Source organism: Scaptodrosophila lebanonensis, unplaced genomic scaffold (assembly GCF_003285725.1).
Source record: "Scaptodrosophila lebanonensis strain 11010-0011.00,11010-0021.00 unplaced genomic scaffold, SlebRS2 tig00000001-arrow-pilon, whole genome shotgun sequence".
Classification (NCBI taxonomy): Eukaryota; Metazoa; Arthropoda; class Insecta; order Diptera; family Drosophilidae; genus Scaptodrosophila; species Scaptodrosophila lebanonensis.
Window position 1 is genome coordinate 11,233,757 of NW_022060529.1, and position 16,251 is coordinate 11,250,007.

The 16,251-nt window shown below is 39.6% G+C and overlaps 2 protein-coding genes across 3 annotated transcripts; one reads left to right on the forward strand and one right to left on the reverse strand.

Moving 5' to 3' along the window:
• Positions 1 to 356: 356 nt before the first annotated feature.
• Positions 357 to 11,636, forward strand: LOC115624567 (multiple C2 and transmembrane domain-containing protein). 2 transcript variants are annotated; one of them, XM_030519299.1, is made up of 13 exons: positions 357 to 1,081; positions 4,548 to 5,200; positions 5,464 to 5,572; positions 6,541 to 6,683; positions 6,859 to 7,050; positions 8,514 to 8,665; positions 8,733 to 9,248; positions 9,309 to 9,489; positions 9,550 to 9,728; positions 9,946 to 10,065; positions 10,122 to 10,325; positions 10,502 to 10,709; positions 10,765 to 11,636. In XM_030519299.1, exons 1-13 carry the CDS (start codon positions 1,051 to 1,053, stop codon positions 10,843 to 10,845), a joined length of 2,769 nt encoding a protein of 922 aa, XP_030375159.1. In that variant the 5' UTR covers positions 357 to 1,050; the 3' UTR covers positions 10,846 to 11,636. The 2 variants fall into 2 exon arrangements, with proteins under 2 accessions (XP_030375159.1, XP_030375168.1); XM_030519308.1 differs by having other exon boundaries at positions 5,521 to 5,572.
• Positions 11,637 to 13,019: 1,383 nt separating this feature from the next.
• LOC115625575 (probable 3-hydroxyisobutyrate dehydrogenase, mitochondrial) lies at positions 13,020 to 14,634 on the reverse strand. Its single transcript, XM_030520676.1, has 3 exons — positions 14,497 to 14,634; positions 13,769 to 14,397; positions 13,020 to 13,684 (listed from the first exon to the last, which is right to left on the reverse strand). The coding sequence occupies exons 2-3, from the start codon at positions 14,382 to 14,384 to the stop codon at positions 13,323 to 13,325; spliced, it is 978 nt and encodes a 325-aa protein (XP_030376536.1). The 5' UTR covers positions 14,385 to 14,397; positions 14,497 to 14,634; the 3' UTR covers positions 13,020 to 13,322.
• Between the last annotated feature and the right edge of the window lie 1,617 nt (positions 14,635 to 16,251).

Genomic DNA, 16,251 nt, shown 5'->3' on the forward strand with positions numbered 1-16,251 from the left:
TTAGCGGATATTGTCTATATAGTAAATCTATTATTATTGCGTTCGACACAATTTTCCAATTTTCTCTGCTCACTAGAGGTCTCTCTAGTGAGTAGGTCCAACCTCCGTTCAAAGGAGGATTACTATAGTATTGACTTATAGGTAAAAGTTTTGAAATTTCAACAAAATATAGAAACAAACCACACTTTTTTTCATCAAGTTCTCGGAAACGAAGCCGTTAACAAAACGCGTAGGACTTTGTTTTTACTTAGGCATTGCAAATCTATTTTGAATTAGAAAAATGTGTAATAGAAGGAAAAGTTAATTAACATATTTGGTATCCACCAGTATTTGCGCAATCTATTTTGTAGCACACCAGACTTGCAGTATCCGAAAACTTTCGCCAGTGCACAATAGGGTATTGATTCAAAAAGAAATTAGCACCTGTCTTAAGCTAACAAGCTGCTTGAAAGCAATAACTAAAGCACACAACAACACACAATGCACAATGGCTTTTAACGGCAAAACTATGACTAAAATATGACTTAATAGCATTCGAAGCAGCGGCGCACACACACAGTTGATAGTTGATAACAAAGGCTAGAGCCTAGCAGCAGGTTTGCGTGCTCGAGAATCAAAAAACAAGGGAATTATACATGCATACATACATATATGTGCGCTACTAGTTAATGCAGGAAGTACAACAACAAAAACAACAGCAATAAAAGCACAACAAGTACAGCGGCGCCGAGGGCAATCGGTAGTGGCGTGGGTCTAGACAGCCGCCTGACGCCAACCGCTGTTAAGGATACAAGTTAAAAGAGCCCAGCAACAAACAACAATGCGTGTTCACAGTCGGGAATCAAAACAATGACGTCATCGTCATCACTGGTAGCAGCAATAGGATTCAAAAAGTTCCACCAGCGCCAGCACCAGCACTGAAAAGCACCAGACTCCTCGCACTAAACAAACAAACAACGCAAAAGCGGTAGCTTCGTACAATACAAAGGAAATAAGAAAAAAGGAGCAAAGGCTGCGCTGCCATAGGGAAATAGTAAATAAGCCGCACAAATGTCGGAACACTTGCCTACATCGTCAACAGGTGAGCACAAAACGCAGCCCACGTACACAAATAATCATCTTCCTCGTATACAAATATGTGTACACTTTTCATCAACATTCTCGTGACCCTTAATAAATGGGATGTGTGTGTCCTTTTTGCTGCTGCTGCTTCGTATTCAGAATATCTGATCCCGCTGCAAGCCATAACATTATTGCTGATAAGCCCAATTCAAATACATACCTACTACAAGTATGTATATTCATAGCTACTTACCTAATTCGAGTATTTACTCACAAGTCTACATTCATATGTATAGGGATGGGATGTGTGTGTATGTGATTTTGTGTGAGCATTATAAGGGTTTATTGTTCATGACAGCGCTCGTGACCATTCCAAACAGTCCTTGCTGGCCATAAAAACTTCATGGGGAATTTATTTTGCTTCTTTTATGCCATCAGAGTACATGCATTTGGAAGCCGAAGGTCAACTAATGTTACTTTTTCATATTACGATGCACAGGAGCCCTGAATATGTCAAACTAATAATGTTCAAAACACTTTACGATACAATTACATGCGCATTATGCGTAAAGTTCCGTTGCCGACACTGCAAGTTGTGCGATGATTGAACATTATTAGGGCTCTTGCCTCAACGAGTCAATTTAATTAACGTCAAAGTTCCAAGTACGGGCCTGGTTGATGTGTCATTCAATTTTAGTACGGGATGTACTTTTTCAAAGCACTGAATATGATCAAATATAATAAATAAAAGACATATTTAAATACCCCAATAATACATTGCATTAGAACAACCGTTTAATTATCAAATTAAATGCTTCGGCCTAAAAGTATGCCATAGTTTTGTTAATTTTCGTTCGTGGTGAGAAGATGTTTATTTTAACAGACACACTGTTCCGCTGTTAAGTAAAACTAATTAAAATGTTACCCATATGTTATCTACAAATAGCTGGCTGTGTCGGCCTTTTAAAACTTGATGGGCCAAGCGTTAGAAAATTTAAAGGACCTATGAATTTATTAAGCCCAATGCACAGAACTGCAATTTTAATGGCATTTTAAATCCACAGTGGCTAACCTACCGTGAATTTCTAGCAATGAATGCTAGCAATACCAAGAATAGCTTCTACTTAAAATTCATTAAATAATTCATTAAGTCCGGTACCTGGTTGATTTTGAAAATTTTAAAAAGACATACTTTGTTCTAAACTTCATAATATCGAAACATTTTTAAAATTACTTTCCAGTTGATAGAAAGAACAATCCAAGGATATCACTTTCCTTTAGCAGCTAACTACCTCCCTTTTATTATACGCTATTTATTTATGTTGGGAGAAAGAGTCAAAACTGCATTGCATTTTCAAGGCTAAGCAAATGCGCGGAAGTTAAATTGTGACATAACCGACATGTACAAGTATTGGTCCCATGTGCCATGACGACATAACATCAAAAATAGCTACAGTTGCGCTTTGTTTGTTCCTTTTCTCCCATGGGAGCACTCCCGGCATTATGTTCCCTGACATTGAATTTTTGAGTGTGAGTTTGTTTAATTCTCTTAGCCTTGCGTACACACCCAGTAGATATTTTTCACAAGAGTCATTGCAAACATAAATAACTTTTTTAATTAATTAAAATGGCAAGGCCAAGTGCATAGTGGTTGGGCTAAACAAATTATAGGATGTCTGCATTGAAGCGGTCTGACATTTTAGCTTCGAAATGAATGTATTGTATAGCAATAAGAGTTCAAATAATCATTTGTCCGAGAAGCAATTCAAACAAATAGATACACGTATATTGATGTATCAATAATGTATTTATTTATAGCATGAGGATACTATTAATTCTACTACAGAGTATAAATAGGATATCAAGCACCTGATGTCAATAAACTCACTGCAAGAACAGCAGAGAGTCAGCGAGGAGCAAAAGTGGGGCACTCTACACACATCTGTGTGAAGCTTTTGTTGGCGCAAAGCTTTTTGTGTTAACTTACTCACACACGCACACCCGCACACACACGCACACACACACATACTCGCATACACATGGCACAATGTGCATAGAATGAAGAAAGAAAACACACACGCACACCAAAGTCACAACATCAAACAACAATCTCATGTAGGCAAATACGAATATATTTGCATTTATATATGAATGTTCTATGTACAGTATAACCACAATGAACTGCACAAAAAGGTTCAGATATTTCACTAAATTCTACAAAAAATTTAGAAAAAATATTATTAAATCAAATAGCTTACTTATCTCATAGCAAAATGATGTTGTTCAATGCAAATATTCTTTGATGAATAAGTTTTAAAATGTCCGAGCACTACATTGTGTTATTCTGCTTCTTATAAGAATATATATATAGGCTTCGGCTTCAATATTCATGTATTTGTGTCTGGATTTGTGGCTTCAAAGAAAAAAGTCCATCTAATCAAGAAAAGGTTCAGTGTCGTCGACCAAAATTATAAAGCAAGTAGCAAACCGTCTCAGACTCAGATAGTCTCAGTCTTTCCCTTTAAGAATTATATTCAAACATTTTTAAAGCACTATTTGTTTTCAACTTTCAACATCAGAGTGTCATTTACTTACGAATGTTTTAGACAACTGTGCCAAGTCTACACTATAAATGAAATGTATGCTTAAGTTTGCCTTTAATCTGTACTATCGAGCTTCCACTGTGCGTGTATGTGTAGTTGTGGGTGGTTGCATATCCGCTGTACCGTTAACAATAACAGCGTCGAGCACCGCAGAGCGAGTTCCATGGCTTCAGTTCAGCTGCCAAAAAGTGTAGCAGTCTTTTAGGGGCACTGCTGCTGTGCAGTCGTCGTAGCGTCCGCCTGAAAATAAATAATAATAATTTATGTGCATTGCTTAGAGAGCAATTTTAGTTTCAGTTTCAGTTCGTATTTTCGATTGTGAGTGTCTGTGTGAGACTTGTGAATAAATTATGGCCCTTCATGCGCCTTCAAAACTATGGTTTCAGTGACCGAACACGTGCATAACTTTGCATGAATTATTCAGTTATAGTGCATTCGGGCGAACCTTGATCAAAGTTAAGCGTGCCTTGGGCAAATGATAAACAATAGCAACATGAGTTCGGCGTAAGTGCAATGGGAAAGAAAAAGAAGACTGTGGTGCTTTGTTCTGGCATAAATAAAATATTTCCAGCTACAGGTATGGCTGCAAAAAAATTGGCAATTTTCATTAAAATAATTAAGTGAGTAGCCGCAGCAGACGCTGCAATTGAGAGTTCTGAGCAGCACAATGATGTCATGCAGACATAGAGCATAGCGTAATAAAAAGTACAAAATTATACAGGCAGCTCGAGTGGTTCGCCACGCTTAGATCGCCTGTCCTCTTTTAAACACAGTACATGTATTTAGGTGTGGGGTGGGGCAGTGCCCGCCCTCCATTGTTGTTTAATCGATTACTAGTGTGTGTCGAGTTGCGTGAGATTGAAATAACTCTGTCCTTTGCAGCGCGTATTCACTACAGCGATGACTGCGCACGGGAGGGAGCTGGCAGCAGCAATAGTGGCCGCCTGGCAGCCACCGCCAGTGTTGATTCTACTAGCAGCGTCGTGCGCGGCGGCACACCGACCTGCTCACCCCACGGCTCTCCCCAGTTACAGCAGCGTCTGGGCAAGCATCTGAGTAAGTCTGCATCAGAGCTGAACGGCCACGACTGCCACAACAACGAATCGCCGCATATCTCGCCGAAACGGGCCAAAAGTGCCGCCTCCCCACACCTCAGCAGCGGCGTGGGCGTGCTACAGAAAACGCACGGATTTTTCAACAATCTTCGGCATCGCTGGACACGGGCACGCAGCAAAGACCGTCTAGGTCGCAAATCCCCCAGCGACTTTCTGGAGGAGAGCACCGACTATGCCGCCGACTATAGCTCGGAGAGCAGCTCAGTAACGCAAAGTCCGCGACATCGGGCAACCACCATCGGTGGCTCACCCCTGGCGCGTGAGTTTCGCGCCACCGCGAAAATGGCGCAGGTTATTCAACGCTTCGGCGGCTCCATGGAGGGCCGGATCGATGAGCATCCAGAGAATGGAGGAGCGAACTCGCCGATGGCAGCCAATGGTGCTGAGATGACAGCTCAACAGCAAATTGATGCTCTGCAGGTGAATCTGCACGCATTTAGATTTCCATTTCGTTTTCTCGTCCATTCATCCATCATTTTTTGTGCCTTAGCTTTGTTGCCATTGGCTTTCCAATTCAAAAGCACTTGAGATTGCAAAACAACATGAGAGACTAACTAAATTTTAAATTCCATTTTGTTTTCTGCGTCTTATCGACTTCGTCTTTGCCTTATCATCGCACGGCACCAATGCTTCGCAAAATAAAAAACCACAACAACAACAACTACTTAACGATATCCGTGCAGGCCGACGAACTGCGTCGCAAACGGGAAGCTCAATTACGTCAATATGTCTTCTTTCAGCTGCGCGTGCATCTCAAATCCGGCAACGACCTGGTGGCCATGGATAAGAATGGTAAGCTGGAGGGGCGCGACACAATGCTCTCTAATTAAATCTTAGGAAAAAGTTAGGTCCATACACACTCGGATGTAAAGAAAGTCCTGATTACAAAGTTTACAAAGCATGCATTCAGAAAAAACGTTGTTTTGTTTTTCTTTTAATGTTTCCAAATCAAATTCATTTTTAAAATTTTAAAGTGCTTCTTTTGCAACATTTATGAATGTAGTTTCTTCAATACATAGGTATTCATTTTGTTTTTCAGTTTTTCAAGCAAACTACAATTCTTTAGGAACTTAATAGAAAGAAAACAATATAAAGGAAGGAGCAATCTTTAACATGCTGAACTCAAATAAGGCTCATTTTCTGTTAAGATACAAATTTAATTAAAATGGCAAATACAATCTTTGATATATAATGAGCATTCAAAAAACTTGTAATTTTATTTAAATATGCATGTTTTCGTTTATTTGGCTAAAAATGAACTGAAATGCACCTGATCTTTAATAGTTTCAACTATAGCCCTACTAACAATCACATTTCTTTAGGTGAAACTCCACTTACTTGTAAATATCTAGTTAGGCACCTATTAATAGTCCCCCAACTATAACAAACTTTACTGCTAACGCTCAGGTCTAGAGCTGGGAACGATCCGACTATATCTATAGTTAATACTTGTATAAAATTATTTGCGGCAATCAGAAACCTGTTTCGACAATCTGCAGAACAACAAGAATAACTTTAATCCAATTTTTAATTAACTGTTTGAATAAAATCGCGATAGTACTAGCAGCTTCTAGAAAAGGAGTTTTGTATTTTTTTTAGAAAAATACTGCTTAAATTTTGGCCACTGCCTCTATTTGCTAGTCTAGTTGGGCCGCTGCCAACAAAACTATCTCATGCCACCAAATGACACGCTGCATTTGAGGAGAACAAGAGACCTTTACGCAATCCATTTATAATATAATATTTCATTCCATTTTGAGGTCTGAGCGATCCGTATGTCAAGTTCAAGGTCGGTGGACGGCTTCTGCACAAATCGCGCACCATACACCGTGACCTTAACCCCGTGTGGGACGAGGTGTTCATTGTACCTGTGGAGGACCCATTCCAGCCCATTATTGTCAAGGTAGGTCCCCAACAACCAACTACTTGTTGATTGCGAATTGTTTGAAGCAATAATAGCCTTACATTTTCCGCAACTCTGCTGAATTACAGCATTAATTCAATTTCAATTGGAAAATGCCTCAGTTTTGATTATGTTCGGCATTTCCGGCTGCTGTTAATGCACTTCCTATTCACAGGTCTTCGACTATGACTGGGGCCTTCAGGACGACTTCATGGGCTCGGCCAAAATCGATCTCACACAACTAGAGTTGGGCAAAGCGGAAGATATTAGACTGCAGCTCAACGATAGCAACAACAGCGAGCGCGGCATGGGCGAGATACTCATCAATTTGACTTTGTGGCCTCGCAGCCAGGAGGACAAGGAAATGGTAAATCAATGTGGAGTGCACCTTGTAGTGACACATATACACGTAAATATTTGAGTTGAATATATTAGTGAGCAATAAATCTATCAAGCACATACATACTATATAGTACAAGTAGTTTGGCATCATTTTTTAATCATTTGTTGTGCCAAACACAGCTGCATATTTGCGATTGAACTAATCAACAATCACATATGTACATACAAGTATTTCTGTTCAGCTCAGAAGGCATACTTATATACTTATATTTTTTGTTGCCATCTGTCACATACTTGCAACGAAGTAAGCCCTTTAGCCATACACACTCTGTAGGTGCCACCTTTCATTACGAGCAGCACCTTAAACAACACTTGTGACCTGCTGGTCACAAGCTCAGCTCTTAATTATGTTCGTGTATGTGCATGTCTGTCCGCTTTGTTGTAATTTATTGTCGTGGTAAAATGTGGGTGAGAAGTGTAATGAAAAAACACTGCCGGCTGTCGACATATCCTACTTACTTACTAGCAAATAATTCTCACCAACTAAAGCTTTATATTTCCTCTCCTGAATTCCTTTTATCAATCTGCCCTTGAAAAGAGTTTTTTTTTTTAAATTTATTTATAGCTATCGCATGATTCTTTTTTCATTCAATGTTTTAGTTTCAACACATCTCTGGTTTATCGGTTGGCGCGATAAGTAGCTTAGAACAACTGAACAATTTATTTAAATTTAAAATCAATCTATGCATTCCATTTTTGTTTATATAAAATAAGTAAATATTATGTGAGCTCTATAAGACATTTCCTGAAGGCGGAACATATTTTTGAAAAATTGACTGTGAAGTGTAAGAGAAACTGTTCTTAACATTTTTAATATTTCTGAGACATTCATTTAATTTCCTTGATTAATTTAAGAAATTCATTGTCTTTAGTTATGCAAAATATGTTTTAATAATAAAAGATTTTTAAACATAAAAGACTTTAATAGTTAAAGAATTAGGAAACTAACTAAACACTCGGTTTAAACACTTTCGCCCTCTACTGTGCGGTCATTCGAAGTGCGCCTATTACTCATAGATTCCGCGGAAATATTTAAACATTATGTCAAAATAAAGCTTACGACAAACTTTTACTTGCACACTCGCACAGCCACAAAGCTAATAGCAATTGTAGTTGAGGCCACGACGACAACAACACTGCCATTTAGTCATTGTTAGTAGTCTAAAGAAATCACTTCGGCTTCGATGTTAATTCCCAAAGGTGCGACGTCATGAAGAGTTTCGGTGTTGGGGCCGACTGGCCCAACTATCGAAGCACTCCTCGGATGTTGCTGAAACGGCTGCGCACGCAACGGAGGGAGCTGCGCGAGCAATTGGAACAGCGTTGCGATGGCTTTAAAGAGGTCACAGAGCGGCTGCAGAGACTTAGCCTTGTTAGTGAATTGTACAATCACCTAGTTTTCGTTTTTGTCTTTGTCACTGATTACAGCACTTTCAACGGAATTCGAAATTGGCCGAGTCATCGAAGCGGCTGAAATCGCAAATCTGGAGCTCCGTGGTAACGATATTGCTGGTTAAAGCGAAAGATTTGCCGCGGGCCGAGGACGGCAGCAAACTAATTGATACGCATTTTAAGTTCAGGTAAGTGTGAAGCTGCAACAAATTGAAGGTGCAGAAGATTAAGGTTTGGTAAACATCGCCCCCGTAGACTCGGCAATGAGAAATACAAGAGTAAGTCTTCCTGGACTGAACGCTGGTTGGAGCAGTTCGATTTGCACCTGTTCGATGAGGATCAGAATCTGGAGCTGGCGCTCTGGAACCGAAACACAATCTACGGCAAATCCAACATTGATCTGAGCGTGTTCCAGCGCGAGACAACACATGGAATTTGGAAATCCTTCGATGACTGCCCCGGCGAGGTGTTCCTCATGCTGACCATTAGTGGCACCACCGCGCTTGAGACCATCAGTGACCTGAAGGCCTTCAAGGAGGATCCGCGGGAGGTGCAACTGCTACGAGATCGCTATCGTTGGCATCGCTGTTTCCAGAATCTCCGCGATGTCGGCCACTTGACTGTGAAGGTGTTCGGGGCCACTGGTCTCGCTGCCGCTGATATTGGCGGCAAATCCGATCCATTTTGTGTGCTGGAGCTGGGCAATGCGCGCCTGCAGACTCAAACGGAGTACAAGACTCTGACGCCTACTTGGAACAAAATATTTACTTTGTAAGTCCAACACTCAATGCATCTTGCTTGCCTCCTAATAGTTGGTTTATTCTTCGGCAGCAATGTCAAAGACATAACACAGGTGCTAGAAATAACCGTCTACGATGAGGATCGTGACCATCGGGTTGAGTTCCTGGGCAAGCTGGTGATACCGCTGTTGCGCATCAAGAACGGCGTCAAACGCTGGTACACCCTGAAAGACAAGAATCTCTGTGTACGCGCCAAGGGCAACTCGCCACAGGTACAAGACCTTTACGCGCCCCTAAGACTCGATTAATATCGCTCATTATCTCTCACTCAGATCATGCTGGAGCTGACTGTGATCTGGAATGAAGTGCGCGCCGTTTGTCGAGCTCTTCAGCCCAAGGAGGAGAAGCTTATACAGCAGGAGGCCAAGTTCAAGCGGCAACTATTTCTGCGCAACGTCAATCGGCTGAAGGAGATCATCATGGACATTCTAGATGCAGCGCGTTATGTTCAGTACGTAAATTTTATGAGAACCAAAGCCCAACCCCGTCCTTTAATTACTATTAAAATATTGAAAAATTCCTGCATGAAATTATGAATTTGGTGGAACTAAAATGATTTCTTGATTTCGGAAATTGCATTCTAAATAATATAAATGTTTTCTAAAGTAAATTTCCTAATGTTTAGGTTGATATATAGACTAGTTTTTTCTTTTATTGTCACCTTGCAGAAGTTGCTTCGAGTGGGAATCCCCGGTGCGTTCGTGCATTGCGTTCGTTCTATGGATACTCGCCTGTGTGTATGGCGATCTGGAGACCGTTCCCTTAGTTCTGTTGCTCATCATACTTAAGTGAGTAAAGCCGGGGGCCTGTGATCTGGCCACGATTTAAATTTGCCTGCTTTTAGGAAGTGGCTTATACGCCTCATAACAGGCACTACTGACGCAGGCGTTGGCCACTACGACTACGATTACGATGAGGATGATGACGATGACAAGGAGAAGGAGGAGAAAAAGTCAATTAAGGAGCGCTTGCAGGCCATACAGGAAGTATCGCAGACAGTGCAAAATACAATCGGCTATCTGGCCTCATTATGCGAGAGCACTATAAAGTAAGTACCTTCCTAACTGGTCAGACCGGCAAATAATTTGCACACAAATTCAGCTAATTTTGTAAGTAGATGAGAAAGGTAAATCTTTATAATTGGTTTGTGAAGTAGAAATTGACGTTCAAACTTGATTAAGCTATATTGAATCAAGAATAATTAGTTTCATAAAATTCTTGCAGCACATTCAACTTTTCCGTCCCCGAATTGACCTGGCTAGCCGTAGTGCTGCTTCTGGGTGCCATTTTTGTGCTTCATTTCGTGCCATTGCGTTGGATATTGCTCTTCTGGGGCTTCATGAAATTCTCACGCCGCATTCTACGACCCAATACCATACCCAACAATGAACTATTGGACTTCTTATCACGTGTGCCCGACAACGAGGAGATCGTAAGTAACCGCTATTGAGGAGCTAAATCCAGAATTAAATTTCGCCTTCATCCAGAATCAATTTCGTGAACTACCACCGTCGGCGCCCACCGATCAAGCCCGCAGCAATCCCAAAAAGAAACTGAAACCCTCATAGTCCATAACCAGCGCTGACGTGCCGGCGTCCCTGCAGTACAGCGGCACGGGGCAGCGTTCCCAGCCACTGATGCAGCAAATGACGACACGTTTCCGCGCCAACACAGCCCAACTCAAGCAGAAGTTCAACCAGGCCAAGAGCTTGGGGCAATACGATTAGCCACTTATTGGAAACTCAATCTAGATATACGAAGCATACTTGTACTTTACTTCAAATCTACTCAATGGCAACTTAATTAGCTACAAATTCCAAAGCTTACTCGAATACGTCGAAGCAATTTCACCTCAATTATGCACAACAAATTTTATTAAATTATGAATATGTATGAATGTATTTCGTAAGTCAAGCTAACTATTTACACACCTACAATGTATAATACTATACACGTATATATAAATCAACTGCAACAACAACAATACTATCAAGAAAACAAACTGAATTATTGAACAATGCGCAAACACTTTTAAGAGCTGACACTAAGAGCTCTTTAATAATATATGTATATGTATATGTAGTATGTATTATTGTATGTACCTATGGCGAACATTTATTTTTGAAAATCTACTCAAGTATTTACCTACTTAGATGCTTACGAAGCAATTCCCTTATAGCCCTAATTGCAATGCATCCAATTTTATGGTTAATAGTTTTACATTTAAATTTTACATTTGTGATATTTTCTAAAATTTGCAACTAGATGTACTTCGTAACTTGCCTATACAAATATATAGTGTGTATGTATAAATACATACATACATGCAGTAAATCCGTTGAATTCCCATTATATATTTACATACTATTTACTTACAAATCAATTGCTGCACAACATGATTTCTGTTTTTGCAACAAAATGCTTTTTTTTTATATATTAGTATATACATTCAGATATGTATGTATGTATGTAACATATGTATGTATGTAACATATGTATGTATGTACATACCTACTACTGATAATATGGTAACTCATTCGAATTGAAACAAAATTGTTTAAAACATTCTATATATTTATCTGTATGCTGCAAAAACAATTCAAAGAAAATAGAACTGCTGCCCTTACTGTTGTCGTCCCACCAAGTTCGAGGGTCAGCAACTTTAAGGGTCGTTGCACATTTAATCAAATCTATGATATGGGTAAAATTATTTAGATAGTCAAACTATGAATTTTATACTCCACAACAAAGTTTTTATAAAAATTAAAATAAAAATAGCTAGCACCTAAGTTAACTTTGTTATTTTATAAAAATAATGACAAACAAAATTATTAATAAACATATTTTTGGATTCTACTCAAACTGAAAAGTGTTATTGTCGTTTACCTCCGCAGATTGTCGCACCATCTATACTTTCTAATTATGGTTCTTAGGATTAGAGTTGACTGTACATTCTTAGTCTCTTTTTTAATTTAGGTAAAACATTCAGCCTTAGAACCTTATTAGCTTTATTGTTATTTTTAACATACATATATTGCTTTGCATTTATTTTTATTTTATGTATGTTTTAAATATATGAAATGCAGACCAAAATGTTAATTTCATAACTCAGATGGTAAGAACGCTTTTGAAAGTTACAAATTTAAAATTCTATTATTGTCTCCAATCATAATATATATATATATACATATATATGTGCTATGTATATGCTAACAATTTTATTTATCATTTAATTAAATCAGTCGTCGCGTGATGCTAAAGTGTCCCACAACTCTGCTCTCACTAGATCTTATTGGGTTGTGCCTTTACGATCTAACATTATTGCGTCGTTCTATAGTTTTATGTTTGACTCCCCAACTGTAAAGCTCTCGTCGACGACGACTCTCAAACTGTGAGCTTTAAGACTGTGACGTGTGCATACTCGCCACATATTTTTGTTTGTCAATTAGCTCTTGCTGTTCGGTTTAGCTGTTTTTGTTGTCCATACGATATTTTTGTTTACTTGCAAATTGATACTGCAAGGTGGAAATTAACCTGCGAATGTTTATATGTAAATCTAATGCCTTCAAAAGCATTCAAGAACTAGTTATTTGCAGTTCTTTTACTGCATGTAGGCTGCTAGAGGTCTACAAAATAGAAAGCAGCAGGTGTTCCTTCTTGCTTATCAGCATTTGAGATAATTGGTCAGACGCCGATTATGCAATAAGAATAAGAAGACCCATAGAGTTAGGAAGAGAAAAAGTCCATATTATACAAGTACTGCTTTAATAGAATGTAATCAACATTATAACTCATTTCATAAGCTACACAGAAAATAAATTGCACTGCGATAAAATAAATGCAAATAAATCAAAACAGAAAGAGGTGTAGGAAGCCCTATAAGTCAGATTGTTGTAACGAAATGCTTAACTTAACTCGCTATAAATGCAAAACTGGTGTTTTGTTTGTGTGTGTGAACGTCTGCCACTGTCACTGCCAATGTCAATGTCACTGACATATCTACATATGTACATATGTATGCATGTACATATATATTAATGAACACTTAGTTGTACTTTTCGTTCTTCATGAAATCATAGACAACGGAAAAGTCCTTGCTGCCCAGACCCTGTGACTTCAGAGTACGGTAGATTTGGTGCGCCATGGCGCCCATGGGAATTGGTGTGTTGGAGGAGGTGGCCACACCTGAGGCCAGACCCAAATCTTTGGTGATTAGATCGGTGGAGAAGCCACCAGCGTAGTCTCTATTGGCAGGAGCAGTGGGCGTCACACCGGGCACGGGGTTGTACAGCTCGGAAGCCCAGCAGCGACCGGTCGATGAGTTGATTATTTCAGCAAATGTGTGTGGATTCAAGCCCTGACGAATCGCCAGATTCATTGCCTCCGCAACTCCAATCATTGAAATACCTAGCACGATGACGTAAAGAAATCGAAAAGAACATTCATAACCTATATTCATAACCAAGAAATAATCTATATGTATGTACATACCCAGCATCATATTGTTGCAGATTTTAGCAGCCTGTCCCATTCCGTAGGTGCCACAATGGGTGATGCGCTTGCCCATGCACTCAAGGATCGATTTGACGGCATTGTATTCCTCATCTGTGGCGCCCACCATGAAGGTTAAGGTACCCTGCTCGGCACCGGGAACACCGCCAGAGACGGGTGCATCAATAAAACGGGCTCCCTTTGCACTGATACGCTTCTGCAGCGACTTGACCAAATTAGGATCGATCGTGGAGGAATCAATGAAAATTGTGTTCTTGTTGACGCCATCAGAGGTCATCTCCTCGTATGAGGCATTCACGATATCATTGTTGGGCAGCATAGTGATTACGAAGTCGGAGTTCTTGGCCAACTCCGTCGTCTTCGTATAGGCAGTGGCACCCTTAGCAGCTAGACTTTCGACCGCAGGCTTTGAGATGTCGAACACATGCAGCTTGTGTCCGGCCTTTATCAGATGGCTGGCCATATGGTTGCCCATGTTGCCAAGACCGATGAAGCCAATGTTCTTAGAGCCGCCCTGCGTGGACATGCTACGAACAAGGGTCTGGCTCAATGCATTAAGCAGAGACTGCTGGGCGTACAAAACTCGAAGGGACATGATTGCTACAAATCTAGAAATTTCAGTTTTTCATTATTATTAGATTCATGATTATGTAATCGCAAGACAAGAAGCAAAACTATAGAGAAATGTAGTTGTATCAGAAACTTACCAGGAAAATACTAAAGGACGTCTGCAAAATGTTCTACACGATCGAACCACAGCCAAAAGCACACTGTTTTGCTGCGCAGTCAAGAGACGGCAACTAGTGTCACGTAATATGCCGCAAGTGGTTCCAGCGCGTGCCCCCCTCGTTGTTGGAATGGGCAGAGTAGTCGAGACGCCGCCATGTACCAAGAAAAACGTTCTCAATTAAGCTACTTTTCCACCAGTTCTTTAATTCTTCAAATACCGATTGCGGAAGTTCTCATGGCTTTCTTGGTATAGTTATATGGATTGATACATATTACTTCCTTTGTAGCTTGCCTATTATTGTATTATAGCATTGAATATATTGATAACAATATATATAAAGTGCTTCATAGCTATATAGTTGTGCAAAAGACTTCTAAGTATAACAGCAGTGAAATTAAAGATGTTGCAGATTTTATTGCAAGAAGAAAGATAAATTACTTTTTACCAGCACTAATTTATAAGAATTCTAATTTATTTAATTATTTCTACCTTCTTGCAATTCCCGATCTAATTTCTTTTTTTGTTGGTAGAAGAAACTAAATATTGTTAGGCGATAGCTCAAATTGCTTTAGAATCGCCGACAACTCTGCCAGATCTCCGAAAGCTTACGCGTGGCGTGAGCGTTCTGAGCATTCCAGGCAATCAAAAGCTTTTCCACCAGCCGGCCAGCTGGTCTGATTTATGTACAATCTTATGTGTAATGTGTTGTTGCGATACACGCGCCACCACCAAGATTCTATATACATATGTATGTATATACATGAATAATAATAACAAAAACAATATGCTGAATTTTATACAGTAGATATGATTGCCCCAGACCTTGAATTGTTTTTGGGGAGAGCAGCTGGTTCTAAAATATAAGCTTATATGTATGCATGTTTACCAAGTGGGTGTGTCCAAAGCTTGCTCAGTGTAGGTCAGTGATCCTCAAACTGTATGTTATTGATCGCAGTTTTAACATTCCATTGAACATTTCTCAGCTAATCAACTCATTTATTTAAATTTAACTGTTACATTTTGCAATTCTTTGCATGGCATGTTTAATGTTGTTGTTGATTGCTTTTAATGTTTGCGATTTGTTGGTGTAGTTGTTATTGGTTCGCATAAACTGCACGCACTCGTTTCCCAAGATCTGGCCAATTATAACAGTCTGCGTCACTTCTCTGTTATATAATAAGAGCGTCGTTATGCGCTGAATGGCGCCATAAAGAGAGCCATAAAGGAATCAGTTAACATAAAATATACATAGATACTTATATGTATGTAATTGTTTGCATTTATTTACATCGCATTTGTACGTACGATATATTTATACATTTCTATATATTTGTGTCATTTCGCCCGTAACACCTGCGTGGGCAGCATCTTTGTGTTTATGCCCATCTCAACTGAAGAGCGCATCTAATTTGACAAGTTTTTAATATACAAGTACATACATACATACATATGTTCAATAACGAAAGCTTGCAAAAAGAGGTTGTTGGCATACTTATGCCAACAAATAGGCGCCCGCCAAAAAAAAGAGGCTTACATAACCACAAAGTGTACACTTACAATGGCTTGTCAATTGCCAAGACAAACCAACACCTCACCTCAACATTAACCATTTTTTTCTACCCATCCCATAAACTGCAATTCAGCGTGCGCGATTAAAAACAACAACAGTGACAAGGGTCTAAGTGACAGCAAGTACAGCAAAAATTTACACCGAAACGAAAGAGACACGAAA